The sequence below is a fragment of the Aptenodytes patagonicus genome, chromosome 1 (genome assembly GCF_965638725.1).
Source record: "Aptenodytes patagonicus chromosome 1, bAptPat1.pri.cur, whole genome shotgun sequence".
NCBI classification, from domain to species: Eukaryota; Metazoa; Chordata; class Aves; order Sphenisciformes; family Spheniscidae; genus Aptenodytes; species Aptenodytes patagonicus.
In genome coordinates this window covers 32,038,150-32,055,357 of record NC_134949.1, presented here as the reverse complement: position 1 = coordinate 32,055,357, position 17,208 = coordinate 32,038,150, and the positions used below count along the sequence as shown (strand labels likewise).

General features: G+C 37.2%; 1 protein-coding gene across 7 annotated transcripts in view; it reads right to left on the bottom strand.

Moving 5' to 3' along the window:
* Positions 1-938: 938 nt before the first annotated feature.
* Positions 939-17,208, bottom strand: part of PNPLA8 (patatin like domain 8, phospholipase A2) — a 42,081-nt gene continuing 25,811 nt past the window's right edge. For 5 of the 7 annotated variants that reach the window (XM_076331017.1, XM_076331059.1, XM_076331008.1 and 2 more), the window contains 3 exons: positions 12,044-12,103; positions 3,929-4,124; positions 939-1,810 (listed from right to left, as the gene is read on the bottom strand). In XM_076331017.1, the coding sequence (XP_076187132.1) occupies positions 1,536-1,810; positions 3,929-4,124; positions 12,044-12,103 (531 nt within the window). In that variant the 3' untranslated portion in view covers positions 939-1,535. The remainder of the gene's footprint in view (positions 1,811-3,928; positions 4,125-12,043; positions 12,104-17,208) is intronic. The other 2 variants (XM_076331026.1, XM_076331041.1) reach the window with 1 other exon arrangement.

The following is a 17,208-nucleotide window of genomic DNA, read 5'->3' as shown; positions in this document are numbered from 1 at the left end:
CAGAAAAGTATAGGTATCTGAGTAAAATGACACAGGTAAAAATTAAAAATACATCATATTAAAAAAAAACAACCCAAATCAAATGTTTTCTTGCACAGTCACAGAATACTATGTAGCAACTCCTAAGATAATGAAGGATCTCAGCTGTCTTCCTCAAAGTTCCTTTCCCAAAGGGAGCCTAATAACATTTTCAGTGTTTAAAGACAAGTACAGAAGGTGACTATCAACGTAAATGTTATTTTTAGTAGATAATGCAATGGCAGGTGATTAGTCCCAAATGGCAAAGTGACAAATGCACTGGTTTTTGGTGAAACTGGACATTTTATCTAGTAAATATTTTCATGTACTGTAGCTGTCTACTAAGAGGCAAAAAAACTCACCCAGAAACCTGTCAAGCAATCTTATTAACGGGTACATGCCCAACATGTGACAGCAGCTGTGTCTAACTCAAATTTCACTGCAGTCATACTGTTTCGAAGAACTCATGTGTACCTTCCTGTTGTTGAAAATGTTGTTTCACCGACGTACTATATCCTCATAGCTTACCAAACCACCCTTCTTGACATAAGCAGAAAGCTGCAGAGGAATGAGCAGTAAGATCGTAGTAAGCTCTGAATGTTAACTTCACAACTCTAAGGTAGTTTCAAGAGGATGCATATATGAAAGTTAAAAGACAAGAGGAAATGCGTAACTACTTATTTCATGTATCAACTGCAAATTTTTTTCTTGACTAGAGACACCTGAAGTTTGGCATCCAAAACTGAAGCTTCTATGGTAAGCTTCACACTCACATGAACTATTTCAAGACTTTATTTCCTTTATCCTGTGACAGGAATAGCTGCTCAAGTGAAGTTTTGGGGCTTGGGATTATTTTCAAAAAATGAATGAACCAATCTGAAGTTATCCCAATAAAAACAATAAGCAGCAAGTCCTAAAAGTATCAGTTAATTTTGATAATTTAATATGCCATTTATAGTCATCCAAACATCTTACTCAATACAGTTATGTACAAAAAACACTGAAAATAAAAAAAGGATTTAAATGTTATCTTTCAAATGTAAAAGTGCAGTTAACACAGGCAAAGGTTTTGTAAGAACGTTACATTTCTATTAAATTCACTGGCTACATAAGAGCCTAACAGGTATATTGCCTACACTAAAATGAATGAGGATTTTCTCTTTTGTTAATTTTGAATAAGCCTGGGTAGTCGATAAATAAACTTTTACTGCCACCATAATTATGGTACATACATCCAAAAATGCATAGCACAATTGTTTTCATAATTTTCAGTTTTACCGACTTTAAGAAACTGAAGTAGAGGAACAGTAAGATCCATAAAGTTCAAAAAATAATTAACACCATAAAACCTTGCATCAAGCGAGTGTGGACAAAACAGCCATCCTGAATTGCTTTCTCCAGAATTCTGATAGCTCTCCATAGATGTTATTTACCCCCAGTAAACATTCTTCCTTTACAGTACTGAACCCATTTTCTGGAACAAGATTTACATTTATGATCTTTCATGCATTACATATTCACAATTTGGAAAGAAATGGAAGGCCTTCATACATGTCAGCCTTTAATCTTATCCAGTCCTGAAGTCTCTGCAAAGTTGTTTTTTCTTGTGTTAATATTTTTGCAGCTTTTCTCAGTTTTTCTTCATTTCGTTCTAAGTAACGAATTCCATCTGTCTGCAGCTGATTGAGTTTCTCTTTACGACTTTCATCCAGAGGTATGTCTTCATTCATAAGAGGGTTGAATCTGAAATAAGTATCTGGAGGTAACAGTGCATCCAGCATGGTGTGAACTTCTGCATTGAAAACAAATGAAGGAAACAGTTATATTTACATGAGACAGACAAATAGTCCTGCAGTCTCTGAACAACAAGTGCTCTGGAGTGACACAGTAAGTGTAAACAGGTGCTGCTTTGCTGAGTAAATGTTCTTCCACCATTGCCTTATCAAAAACCCCTTCTCATTAGAAGGTTTGCAAGTGACCCCGTAGCTCCGTTTACTCTGGAAAAGCTTCGTCTTTTATTCTAAGACAACTTCACTGGTATGACTATTAAGAAGGCTTTGCAGCTCTCCAGATTTTTAATTACACGTACGTTCCGTTCCTTTACAAGCAAGAGTGCATTCTGAAGAGCAGGAATGTAACTTATGTATTCCCATTCAGGATACCCATGATTTGTTACCCTCAGTACTAACGGAAGTAGGTATTATGCAAATGACAGCTATATATTCTTCTCTAATCGCAAAGACTGCAGTAAAAAATACGCAAGTTTAAAGCTTTCTTTTGTTCGCAACTAATTCATTTTTTATATATTACTACAGATTTTGGGTTTGACTTTAACATTCATTTACCTTCAAGTGTTCAGGTTAAATTAAAACAGTTCAATTAGCTAGCACAATAATAAACTGGCTATGTAATGTATTTGGATGTTCCTCTCCTCTTCCTTTCTCCCTCTCTTTTATAACCTATTTTCTCTCTCCTTTTAGATCTCTTCTCTTTGTTGGCTCCCTTAAAATTCCATTTCCGTGACTTCCTTCATCTTTCATTCTCTTTTATTTCCATCTTCTTTGCATTCTTACCATGCTCCTCCATTCTTTTAAACATCTACTGTTATATAAAATTCTAAACTGAAAAAAATATCACGGGTAAGACTACAGCAAAAGATTCTTGTTAACCTGAAATCTTCTCTGCTCGGTCCCTCCTCCTGTAAATTACTCAGCTGTGTCTCTCTTCTTGTCTCACCACATCCAGTCTTTCTTGCCCTATTTAATACTCTCCCCTTTTTCCTTCATAATGTAACTTCCCATTTGCTCAAATCTACTCTCCCCTCTTTCCATTTCCTCTCCTTTGGTCTCCACAATGAACTGTCCTCTCCTCCTCTTCCCCATCAAATTTCTTGCCTGATTTTTCAGCTGCAATGAAACTTTTTCTTCCCTTGATAGAAAGTGGACAACACAGCTCTCCTTCCCACAATTCCCACTGCCTTTCCATGATTGTGCAAACAACAAAGGCAGCCCAAAATCTAGCTTTTTTTTACTAATGACAGTCAGTTGACAGAGATCACACAGCAAAGGATCTAGACTGTAAGAGTATTTCTTGTTCCCTAGCTTTTTACAGTATCAGATTCCTTTGTAAGGGGGGGGGGGAAGCTTCTGCATGTCAGTATTTCCTGTTTATAAAAACAAAACAGATGTAAACTGCTAGTGATAGAGTTCCAGTGTACTCCCATCCTAGGAACAGTTTATTTTGGAACACACACGCTTGACTCCTCCTGACAGCAATGGAAGTCATGACCATTGGCAGATACAGTCTAGTTCTTGGAAAAGCTCATGTATAAGAGCACATATAGAAAAGAACAGAACTCAAATACTTTTTCTGAAGCTGTTGAAAACCAGTCAATGTTATATATTAACTATTAAGCATTTCTGTTTATGGGGAAAACAAACCAAATATAAGAAAATAGGATTTTTCTATTGAAATGGATTCCCGAGTATGCCGTTATCCTGAAGTGCAAGTAAAAACATATCACTTTGTATAAACCCTGTTGGATTATCATTGTCATTGATAAATTTTAAGTTATCTTTTATCTTTAGTATACCTATGTCATCAACCTCATAGTAATAGTTGAGAACTGAAAGAGCTTAGCAACAACATAGTGAGGATGAAGATTCACGGAGATAAGGCTAAGAAACACATTCATACTATCATCTCCAGAAAACCTGTAATACTGGTACTAGAACACCAACTATACATAATGAGCTACGAAGAGACACATTTCAAGTAGTTTCAATGGGGCGGGTAGAGAGGAGAAGGGGAAAGGCAAAAGGTTGCAGACTGCTCTCTGAATTGGAACTGTAATTCCAAGAAACATAAAAACCAGAACAGTCACAATGCAAATGTATCTTAAGACGCCAACCTTCTGTATCAGTTGCACTGCTGATAACATTTGTGAGTTTGGCTTTCAGACTGGTGTATGTGACATTGGTCTTTCCCTCGCTTTCGTATCGACCAGTGCCCAGCGATATTAGACACTGCAATGGAACATTTGGCCAAAGACACTTGCACTCATGAACTGCCAGTGCAGAAGGATTATTTAGAAGCAGACCTCCATCCTGTAAATTAAAAATAAATACAAATGTTAGTACTATATATAACATATGGTCATAAAAGAAACTGCAACTATAAACTAAACTAGCGTAGCACTAATAGACAAAATCAATTAAATCAAACAAGCATTAATTTCCATCTTTTGTGCAACTGTTCCGTTTGTGCTGTGCAGCAGCTGTGTAGCTAGGCTTCCTGGGCTTATGGACACTGTCAGAGCAGCTCCTGGGTCTGTGGTCAGTTCTGCTGTTGTAAGAATTGTATAGAAGAGGTAGGCTGAAACGGCAGCATTCACTGCAGTGTCTGAGGAAATTATGACTTCATCTTCTGAAGACCTTTTAGGTAAGACAGATACGCATATTGACAATTTCTTAAACAATCAAAAAGTCTGCATCTCAAAATGTTTATTACTGGTATTACAAGGATATATTCTGTAACAAAATCCAAATCACTACCTGCAGATTCTAAAAATAAATAAATAAAATAAAAAAAATCACAAGAGCTAAGCTTGGCCAAAGCTACCTTATATGCACAGTCATTACATAGGATGCTATGCCTGGATTTAAGACTTGGAAAATCATAGAATCACTTAGGTTGGAAGGGACCTATTGAGCTCACCTGGTCCAACCCCCCTGCTCAAGCAGGGTCAGCTACAGTATGTTGTCCAAGGCCACGTCCAGTCAGGTTTCGAGTATCTCCACAAATAGAGACTCCAAAACCTCTCTGGGTAACCTGCTCCAGTGTTTGACCACCCTGACGGTAACAAGTTTTCTTGTGTCCACGTGGAATTTCATGTGTTTTCATTTGTGCCATTGTCTTTTGTCCCCAGTAGTGGGCACTACTGGGAAGAATACGGCTCCCTCATCTTCATTCCCTCCCATCCTTTATTCATACATATTGGTAAGATTCCCCCTAAGCCTTCTCTTCTCTAGGCTGAACAGTCCTAGAGCTCTCAGTCTCTCCTCATACAAGAAGTGCTCCAGTCCCTTAATGACCTTTGAGGCCCTGTGCTGGACTCGCTTCAGTATGCTCCTGTCTCTTGTACTGGGGAACTGGACACAGCACTCCAGATGCAGCCTCAGCAGTGCAGAGAGGAAGGATCATCTCCCTTAACCTGCTGGCAGCACTGTTCTTAATGCAGCCCAGGATGCTGTTGGTCTTTTTTGCCACAAGGGTGCATTGCTGGCTCATGTTCAGCTTGTTGTCCACCAGAACCCCAACGTCCTTCTCTGTCAAGCTGCTTTACAACCGGTCAGTACCCAGTGTGGGTTGGTGCATAAGGTTATTCCTCCCCAGATGCAGGACTCTGCCTTTCCCCTTGTTGAACTTCATGAGAATTCTCCAGCCTGTTGAGGTCCCTCTGAGTGGTGGCCCAACCATCTGGTATACCAGCCATTCCTCCCAGGTTTGTACCATCTGCGAACCTCCTGCAGGTGCACTCTGTCCCATCATCCACATCATTAATGAAGATGTTAAATAGTATTGGCCCCAGTACTGACTCCTGGGGTACACCGCTAGTGACTTGCTTCCAATTGGACTTTGTGACACTGATCCCAACCCTCTGGGCCTGGTCAGTCAGCTAGTTTGCAATCCACCTTACTGTCTACTTATCTAACCTACACTTTGTCAGCTTGTCTATGATGTTATGGGAGATAAATGTCAAAGGCTTTCCTAAAATTGAGGTAAACAACATCCACTGCTTTCCACCTGTCCACCAAGCTAGTCACCTCATTGCAAAAGGCTACCAGGCTGGTCAGTCATGAGTTCCCCTTTGTAAATCCATGCTGACTACTCATGATCACCTTGTCCTTCATGACTTTGAAAATCCTTTCCAGGAGGATTTCCACCATCACCCCCCAATGGATTGGGCGGAGGCGAATTAGCCTGTGGTTCCTTAGAGCTTTCTTCTTGCTCCTCCTGCAGATATGAATGATATTTGCTCTCCCAACCTCTCCCAATCACCATGATCATTTAAAGATAATCAAGAGTCATCTCGCAATGGCATCAGCCAGCTCCATCAGCACTCATGAGTGCAATCCATCAGGCCCTATGAATTTATGTATGTCCAGTTTGTTTAACTGCTCCCTAATCTGGTTCTCCTCCACCAAGTGTAAGTCCTCCTTGCACCAGACTTTCCCTCTAGCTTCAGGGGCCTGGGATTCCTGAAAACTGTTTTTACTGGTAAAGACTGAGACAAAGGCAGCATTAAGCATCTTGCCCTTTTCCATGTCATTTGTCATCAGCTCCCCTGCCCCATTCAGTAGCGGGCCCACATTTTCCCTAGTCTTCCTTTTGCTGTTTATGTACTTGTAGAATCCTTTCTTGTCGCCCTTCACATCACTCTCCAGATTCAACTCCAGGCTGGCTTTTGCTTTCCTAACCCCATCTCTGCAAGACTGGACAGGAGCTCTATACTCCTCCTGGGTCACCTGCCCCTGCTTCCACCTTTTGTACGCTTTCTTTTTATGTCTGAGTTCAGTTAGGACCTCCTTGCTCATCCATGCCTGCCACCTTTGCTTGATTTCCTACTTGTTGGGATGGTCCTTTCTTGAGCTTGGAGGAAATTGTCACTGAGTATCAGCCAGCTCTCCTGGACCCCCTCCTCTCTTCAAGGCCATAGCCCATGGGATTCTTCCAAGAAGAGCTCTGAAGAAGATGAAGTCCGCCCTCCTGAAATCCAGGGCTGTAGTCCTGCTTTTTTCCCCTGCTCCCTTCTCTTAGGATCTTGAACTCCATCATCTCATGGTCACTGTAGCCAAGGCTTTCTTTAACTTTCACGTCCCTGACCAGTTCTTCATTATTCATAAGCATCAGGTCCAGCAAAGCACCTTTCCTTGTTGGCTCCTCCATCAACTGTGCCAGGAAGTTGTCATCAATGCACTTGAGAAATCTTCTAGGTTGCTTGAGCTCTTCTGTATCGTCCTTTCATCAGGTATCAGGATGATTCAAGTGCCCCCTGAGGACCAGGCCTTGGGAACGTGAGGCTTTAGTTGTCTGAAGATCAGAATTCAGCCCAAGACTAATAGGAACAAAGGCTCCTCTTATAAGTCTGGAAGTGAGGAGAGACATCTTTTGCTAGCAATATGTCAAAGGCGTAGGTGATGAGGCTGGGATAAAATACTCAGACAAGGAGATTTTGATCCAGCAAATCTCAAAAAGTATGTTCAACACTTCTTGGAAGTGAAGTGATCTTCACTCCAACTAAGAAACAGATCACGTTGAACTTTGAATTCAATAGGACTTTCTATATTGGGAAAGCCTTAAAAAAAAGCAGTTATAAAGGCAAAACTTAAGCTGAAAACATTATTAATAGCAGAGACGAAGATCTTTATAGCCATTCAAAATCTAAACAAAGAAAACATGTAAAATAGAAAAGAAACAGAATATTGACTACAATAAGCATTATGCAAAAGCTCCCTATATCCTAAAGCTCCCTGAACTCCCTATATCCTATACCTGACCATTACATTACAAGAACAGTAAAAAAAAGCAACTCTACTCAGGAATAGCTTAGAATAAAAAATGTTTTGGAGTTGATAAACATTTTACAGAAACTCCTTTTAACCACAGCTGTGCTAGATAAATAAGTAAAAACAGGATTACTGAGCTGAGTTTTCTGAGGGTTTTTTTTTAATTAAGCTTTCATTTCAACCTACAAAAAGCTCTTTGAACTCCTTCTGGATACTGTCCGCTTTGCTCAAAACACTGTAAAATGAATGGTCTCTTCAGTGCCCTTTATCCTTTGCTTATGTTTAAATTAGTTTCTACACAGAAAACTAAATACAAGGATGTTTTTGTCCTTGATATAATTCCCCATGAATCTTAATCTAAAATCTTAACAGTTATCTTTGTGGTGCTTTTTTCTTTATATCCTAGATTAAAAACATGCTTACCAAATAATTTCCACTGATCTTGTCAATATAATTTAATTAAACATGATTGCTTTACCATGGAAAAATTAGTGTTATCAAAAGTTAGGGGGTATATAATACTAGACTACTACAACATTTTTGTAATATTGACAAGTAAAAGATCAAAGGAAGGTAAAGTACAAACACTTACACATACCAAATGTGTATTGCGATGGTAACTAACAGCTTTGTGCAACAATTTCCATATTTAAACATTCTCCAATTTAGGTTTATTGAAATGACAGTAAATATCCATTCCTAATTATTTTCAATTTAGACACCTTTAACATAAATTCTAGCATTTATATAGATACATGTCATTTTTTAAAGTTAGAAGTAGGACTCAATAAGGAAGGCAACTGATTTTTTTTCTTCCCCTCCACACAGATTATGGTTGATAACGACCACATCCCGATCAATATTGTACTTCAAATCAGCTTACTTTGTTAAACAAAGATGTTCATCATATCGCTCTTTTGCTTACAGTGATCAACTACTGAAGCAATAAATAACTTTATTAGTTGAATCAGACTATTAAGGACTCAATGAAGGAAATATTGCAATAATTTATTTAATTCTGCAGCTCCAGAAACCTTAGAGCTAATTACGTCCAAGGCGGGAATTCTTGTGGAAAAATATTTCACAAATTTTAAAATTAGTTGCAATGATTTCACATGTATGCAAATTCTAAGAAAACTGTAAACAAAGAATTTTCCAGTTCTAAGATTAAAAAAATAGAAACTAACCTTTCTGATTCTGAACAATTCCTCTATCTTCACAAAACTGGACAAAAAGTCCTTCCCGAGAAATATATTAAACTAGCAATACAGAAATATGAAAGCCAGATCTGAATTCTTAAAAAAGTAATTTTAAGAAATCATGACATGTCCTTCTTCATGCTTGTCCTTGAGACACTGGAATACAATTCCAAGTGATCAACTCTGCAGTTTGTACATAAGATATACTGAGATCACAAGAACCTTCACTGATCCTTGCTCTGAATTCCTATGTATTTAGTCTGTCAATTTGTTTTGGAGAACTGCTAAATTTGGTATCTTAATTTTTTTTTTTCTGGTTCTGTTGAAGTTATTCTATAGTTATATCATAAAAACTAATCTAAATTATTTATAACTTACCAATTAAAATATTTTTATTGTAAGCACTCAGCTTTTAAGAGATGTTTATAAAAATACATTAACCAAAACGCAATATAACCAAAAGGCTGAATGACTGCTAGTAGTATGCAATGTCTTGGTGACTAACACAATAGCTTCCTCTTCCATATTAGTTTCTATGAGCTTTCTTGACACTTTTAACATTTCATGCAGTTAAACAACTGGAAGTAAACGAGGCCAATTTATCTGATCTATGGGTAGAGAGATGCCTGTTGGCCAAAATCTGAATTCTTGTTTGTCTCTTTTTTCAGAAGGAAGTCATTCATTTTATGAGTCCATTCAATTTCAAATGTTCTGTTTTCTCAGTACAATCTCTTCTCTTTGATCCACCTATCTCTCAATCTTAAATTTAAAATTTTCAGTTAGTATGATGGTAGAATTAGGATCTTCCCAGCGTGCTTCTGCAGGAGGGAAGAATGACAAACCAAGAATAGTAATACGGGAGCAAAAGTTTAACCCAAACAATTAAATTTATTGATTCAGGCTGATGGACTGAAAGACATTCATGTCTGGGGAACAAACAAAAGCAAACACTAGTAAAATACTTTTTAGAAATACAGCAAAGTGGAAGTTGCGATGGGCTAGGGGGAAAAATATGACAATCGCTGAAAAGATTAGGGAAACTAGGTATACTAGTGACAAGCTGCACTGCATACTCTACGGAATGACTGTGGGGAAGTTTCAGGTGTCTGACTTTCCATGAATAAAACTGTATTTACACAATAATGCATTTTAGAATGATTGCAAGTATAGTGATCAGCAAATGCCAACATTAGCAAGATGTGCAAACTGCACTGACAGAATGCAACCTTCAAAGTGTATGAATATTTTGCATTCTTTGTGCCCATTATCTATTTTATGGAATATATTTTCAGAACATAATTTATAATCGAAAAGCATGTATTTCATGGACCTATGCTAGCATAGCACAATTCTGATCTCCTAAAGCCTTCATATAAACAAAAGAATGCAAACAAAAAAGGATCTTTATACCATATACAATAGTGTAAAAATCTTGTTGATATAAAGCGGTATTTTAAATTATACTATAACCTTCAGGTGCAATTCTAATTCTACAAAGCAATGCTGACTTTATGCGCGGCCCTAAACCTTTTCAGTTCCTAATAAATTTATCAGTTCCTTTTTGACAGACTGGAATGTCTTCAAATGTCCCTCCTTTCATCTATATTACTAGATACATTGATATGGTATGGTACTGTCTGTGCGCACACAGAAAAACAGAGACAATAGGAACAGTATATTAGATAAACTACTAGATTATCAATATACACTTGGGCTAAAAGCAAAACCAGTAGGTCAAGTGAAGTGATTATCCCCTTTTATTCAGTACTCATGAGGTCAAACTGGGAATACTGTGTACAACTTTAGCCACCCAGTTACAAGGCACTGAAAAACTGGAATACGTACATTAAAGAACCACTAAGATGGTTTGGGGGCTGAAGCACATAACATATGAGAAGAGATGCAGGGAACTGGTTTTGCTTAACCCAGAAAAAGAGAAAGCCAAGGAGGAATCTAATCATAGTCTTCCACTACCTAAAGTGGGAGAAGACACAGCCAGACTCTTTCAAAAAGTGCAGAATAAGAGCCAGAGAAACTGTGGAATCTCCATCCTTGGATATTTTCAAAACTCAACTGGGCAAAGCCTTGAGCAACCTGACCTAACTTTGAGGTTTATCCTGCTCTGAACAGGAGGCTGGACCAGATGACCCCCTGAGGCCCTGTCCTCCTCCAATTCTCCTAAGGTTCTACTCTATTTAAAGAAATACTCTATGAATCAGAGATGCATGTTATTTTAGCTGTAAAATGAAATTACATTTTAAAAGCCATTCTTATTAGAAATTGAACTTTGTCAGTCCAGTCTAAGTCTTGTGAAAGCATTTTCCATATGCAACTCATACCTTGGAATCTGCAACTGAAAGGGTAACTTACAGGAAATCTTCAAATGACTAAACTGCTGACCAACATCCACAAAGATGTGCAATTGTCCCGAGTTCTGACTCAGGACTCAGTGTTGGGCAAACAGCCAGAATAGATCCCTCATTCTCTCTGTTCTCCCATTCTTAGATTGTCTGGCCTACATTTCACCATCTCTTCTCATTTAGCTAGTTCTCAATCCAATTGCAAACTCTCTTTTTCACTTCCCAGACATACATGAGTCACCCCTTCCCTTTTGCGTCCTTCGGTGCTGCTACAGTCAGTGCGCTGGCAAGTACTAGATGTTTCTTCATGTGCTGAACTTCACAAAACCACTCCGCACTTGAGTCAACTTAATTTGCTGGCAGCATACCAAATACAAAGTGCCACAGTAGGAAAGTTCATGCAAGTTAAGTGCTGAAAAAGGGTGTATAACCCTCCTAATATCATCATGCAGGTAAACAGTAGGGAAGAAGGCTTTTTTAAAATTTCTAATAAAAATAATGGAAGAAATCAAATAAATTAATCTTAAAATGGAGCTTAATAGATATAAAACCAAGCTTGTTAGTGATAGCAAAGCAGTGAACTCAGGGACGGGGATGTTGCTTTCAGTCTTTTGCCAAAGGCTTTCCAAGTGGTAAACATTCAATTGTTATGTTTTGTTTAATATTTTATCAGCTAATTCCCAAGCAAACTCAATGAAATTTTTCTTCATACAGATTTTTCCAAAAAATTCCCCATGCAATTACAACCATATTTTTAGGGCTTGTTGGTCATTAGCCAGAAGTCTAAAGCTGTAGCTAATATTTTCTGTAAGTTTTTTGATAGCTGCAAAATACTCAGGGAAGGCTCCCTCATGATTTGCAATCAGATCATAAGTTATTTAAAGCAGGAAAAATGCACCTTTTGTAAGCATACGCTCCAATGAAAACTCTCTGGTGAAGATACCCTGCTCGCCCAGTTCTAGGGATAAAGAAAGGCCTGGTTAAACATTATGAAACAGATGGGGGCAAATTCTACAATCAGAAGGAAAATACATCAGGAAGTCTCAAAGAAAGTGCTCCAGACCAGTTGGGAGCCTGGTAGCACAGGACCTTCTGAGACTCACATATTTAAGTCAATACTTTGGAAACAGTTATTTAAAATTAAGATATTAAAATAAAAAATCAGTTTGGACCATACTTTACCATGGGCAGTTGTTTTAACAAGTTCAGAATACTCTGTACATTCATAGGCTATCACTAGATTTCCTTATTTTGTCAGACTCAAGTTGTGCCTTGTAATTGTTCTGTGTAACATCCTGTGTTAAGTTTCACTTAAATGATGCTAAACATTGTGAAGAAAATAATCTAGCACTGGATGAAGGATATATAACTTAAGAAAGCCAAGTCTGATATTTGGAAGCTGAGTTTGTTGGCTCCATAGTAACCACTTCACCTCACTGCCTGTGCAGACATGCTTTGCATTTTAGTTCACTTTTACAGACTTCCTCTGTTGTTTACTTTCATTGTCTTTGTGAAAAAGTGGAGACAGAATTAGTACAAAGACATCACAGGCTAGGACAAGACAGACTAAGATTCTGAATGGACTTTTGAAAAGTATTTTTTAAATTCTATGTTTAAAGTCAACATAAATATAATAAATATGCAGATTAAGGACAAGGCTTATTGCTTCCAATGAGGAGTTTGAAGAGTTGCTGCACTATAACAAGAGGTTACTTTTTAGAAAAATTAAAATAACTACTCTAAAAACATTTACTCTAGTTTCCATTAAGCAAAATGGGTACACCTTGCCAAATCATTCTGTAAAATCAGCTCAGTATGTTTACATAAGTAGCAGCAAATGCCCTGAGAGTAGAAGACAGGAATGAGAAACAGGAGAATTATTTTACTACCTGTAAGATCTACTCATACAGATAACTTCAAGATTCACGTCCTAACCTAGTCCTCTCATTGCACTGGGCACCCAGTGCCATTATGAGAATGTCAGTATATTCGCATATAAAGCTTTAGGGCTTGCTCAAACATCACTGGGCTACCAAATTACAGTTTTTAATATAAGCTTTGTGAAAAAGGAATCTATACATTCAGATTTAACTGTGCAATAAACTAGCCCCTCTAGCGTTCAGCTCAGATATGCTCTCAATACAAAGGTTACACGTTCTCCCTGTTCTGTTAAATATATACAAAAATGTTTGAAATATTACATTAATTATGGGTCTCCTCTTGTGAGTAATCAGTCAGTCTGGTCACAGTACTCCTGAGGATGAAACTGTTGAAGAGGAGCTCCCAGCAAGTACAGGAAATCTTTATGTCCCTGCACAAACTATTTTGACCCCATATAATATATAATGTTTTAGAAACATGAAACAGTGCAGAAGTAGAATTGTTTCCTCTTTATCTTGGTGACAAGCAATGGATGGCAGTGCCAATGTTTCTAACAAATCTCTGTCTAAAACATACAGTGCACTAGAACAATTTGTTTTAGCTTCATTCTAATGGTGTGTCTGATCCACTTTGCTGCATGAGAGATGAGTGAGAAAAGATTTTTTAATAAATTAGGTAATTTTCTATAAAGCATACAATGATCTACAGCTACCTCTTTATACAAATATTTCATGCAATTTATTTAGCAATATTCACCCTTGCTTCATAATCATGCTAATAGGGATGCTATTGGGTCAACTACATACAATTTATGATGTATTCTGCACTACGCTGATTTCCAACAGAGGCCTTAATTGGTGACAGATATTAATGCAATCCTCCTATACACCAAATTTCTAACAATTTTGGAATGAACTGATTCCATTACCTAAGGAGAGGGAGAGGTGCTCCTTTAAATTCCTGAAATAAACGTCTTGTGCTCATTACTTTTTAAGGCTATCTCAAAATTATGACTTCTCTTCAGACACTAGAAAAACACTCACTCTAGAACTGACAACTGCTCAAGTGTGCACTGAAAAGGGGATTCGCCTTGAACTGGCTAATGGAAAAATTCTTTAGAAAATGTACAGAAAATGAAAATTAAATGCATTTGTATTTATGTTATTGAATAACACTAATATTAAAATTTCCATTACTGCTGTCTTTGACAGTTTAAAAAAAAATCAGAAGGTATATTAGCTACATTTGTACTTCTACTACACCAGCTGCAAAAAGAGAACATTTTATACCGAGATCACATTACATAAAGTAAAAAAAAAAAAATCTAATAAAGTTTGAAAGTTTACTGAAAAGCTTCCTTTTCAGTACAACTGCTCTCCCATACAGTATTTATAATTTTTTTCCTAAAAATTAGCAACACCGTAATACACTTTGCATACACACAAATGTTATGCTAAATGCTTCTGAGAGCTATCAATACTATTGCTATTATAAGCTAACCATTTAGTAATATATTTTACATTGTTTTACCCTACATTAGCCATGTTCATTCTTGACATTTCTTTAGAGTGAATGGTTGGCTGAAGTAGACTGCTAGGTGATTATCTTAAATTATTAACTCATCGCAGCGAGTCATTAATTCACAAAAAATGACCAGCTGCTCTGAAGACATTACTGAATTCATGGTTTTATGTCAGATACGGAAAATGTACTGATGAAGATTTGCTAAATATTAGCAGACATCACGAAAGAAAGAATTACTGGGCAATAAAATATACTGTCATTAAAAGCACAAGCTGTGCACCGCAGATTTAATTACATGAATTCTGCAATGAACAACAGGACACATCACCACAATAGTATTTTAGCTGCGGTTCCCAAATGATGAATTGCCTGTAACATTACAAGCGAGGATCATAGCGTGCAACCTAAGAGAAAAAGCTGGCCTGCGGTTGAATCTGTACTGGCTCCAAAAATAGGCCCGAGCTCGAGTTCTCCATATGATGTTTGTGAAGCACAGGCAAGGTTCAAGAGTACACCAAAAAAACCCCAAACAAACAAAAACCAACCAAAAAAACCCCATGGATCTGAACAAAATCCTTCTGGATTCAGATGACACCAGGGGACTCAAGTCTAGAAGGTTTGTCCTTTCTAACAACATTTAACTTACGAAGCATGTAAAAACTATTTGCTACGACAGGATGTATCAGACTAAGGAGAAAGCTCTAGTAGTTACACAAAAGAATCACATTACTATAAAACTTCCACAAGTGAGCAAGAAATCCCAGATCCAGATATCCTAATCCTCGTGAAAGCCGACCATGTTAGATTTTCAGTATTTCAAAATTCTTTAAACTTCATTTCCCAAGCTAACAATGTAAATATTCTTAAGATTCAATACATTTTACATCAATAACCCGACTGTTATTAATATTACTTATTGATATTAGTTTTGCTAACTAATTGGTGTATGTTTTTAGCTGTCAGTTTACTAAGGAATATTAAATTGCAGGAAATTCAAAATGCTTTGAGAAAAATACGGAAGAGTATGAAGACCAGTAGTGATCCATAGGGAATCCAGGTGACTCATATTATTGGATATATCACTGATAAACGCTACTCAAAACCTGCTGGTCATTCACCTGTTTAAAACTGTACAATAATCAGAATGTTGTAAGCTAACTCTACAGCCAACCTCTAAAACTAAATATATTACGCACTCCACAAATTTCTTTTTATCTTTCATATTGTAATTTCAACCTGAAATTGGATTTCCAATAAACCCCCTTTTTATAAAATTATGTAAGCTATTTAAATTTCTTAATACAATTTTATTCTTTATTTGTTGACTCAAACGTTAGGTTTCATTTCATTGCAACTGAAACAAAGCAGGTTCATAACTAAAGGATTTGATCTTAAAATGGATAAAATTTAAGAAAGTGAACTAATTATTGGAGATAATTGATGTGAAGGGTTCAGGATTTGGATATGAACTGCCTAGTATTTGTATCCACAGTGGGGGGGTGGGGGAAGGGGGAAAAAGAACCGAAGGAAAAGTTCTGCATTTTTATGCATCCTCTAAATTAAGAAGTACATGTCTAGATGGCAAAATACAAGATGGGTTTATCAAAGGCAGGTAGAAATTGAAACAGAAATTTTTAGATTAAGAAAATCTGGATTTATAAAGCACTTTACGTATCAGACCATTGGAAGTGATGAAAGAGACCACAGTGGAGAAAGAACTAGCTGATCAGATGGGGACAACAGTCTATACCGAATGGGGAACTCTTTGGCTAGGACTGTTTTCTATCAGTTACTCAACGGCTGGTTTGGGGCTCATTCTCTGTATTATTTTCTCAAAAGCATGCAACTGCTAATGGAATCTGTTACTCTAAAGTTAGAGTCTTTGCAAATACAAAAGCCTTAGTGTAAATACAGAACAACTCTAATGTCTAAGAAAACCCAAAGGAGACGCCATAGAGCCAAGCAAAGCTATGCTCTTCATAACTAAGGTGGAATCAGACCAACCATGAGAAAGATCTGAGTAGAGCACTACCACAGAATGATTTAACTACGTATATATATGAAGTAGCTGTTGAAAGGCAACTGTAATTCTAAGTTGTACCTTCCTCTGAAATAGGAAATACATGAGACAGTTAAGACATCATCTAGAATACAGTGTTCCAGCCTGATCAAATTAACTCCTCTGAGTTTTGCTTCTAATTTAGAAATGCTAATTTTGAATCGGTCTACCATTCAACTTTGTACAATGTGTCTTGGGTCATGCCAAAACATGCTGAATAGTCCAGTTTCAAGAAAGATTACTCAAACTGCAGCAGGTGCAATGAAGGGTCATTAGGATGATCAAGAGAACACAGAGCCTATTTTGCAAGATTGAGACAGACTGGTATATTTAGACTAACAAAATAAAAAAGGGTATGAGTGCTTTCTATATACACATCAGAAGGGTAAATACTACAAGAAGAAAAGTTAGTTAAACCAGAGAACATTACTGGCACAAGGACAATTTGTATCCATTAGCTGCGAATAGACTTAAGAGTGAAAATCAGAAATTTTCTAGCCATCAGAAAAATGAAGAAATATCTTCTTGAAACAACCTTCCATAAGGATAGCAACAGCAAAGACAGCTTTACATCTTTACGAACTACAGTCTATGATGCA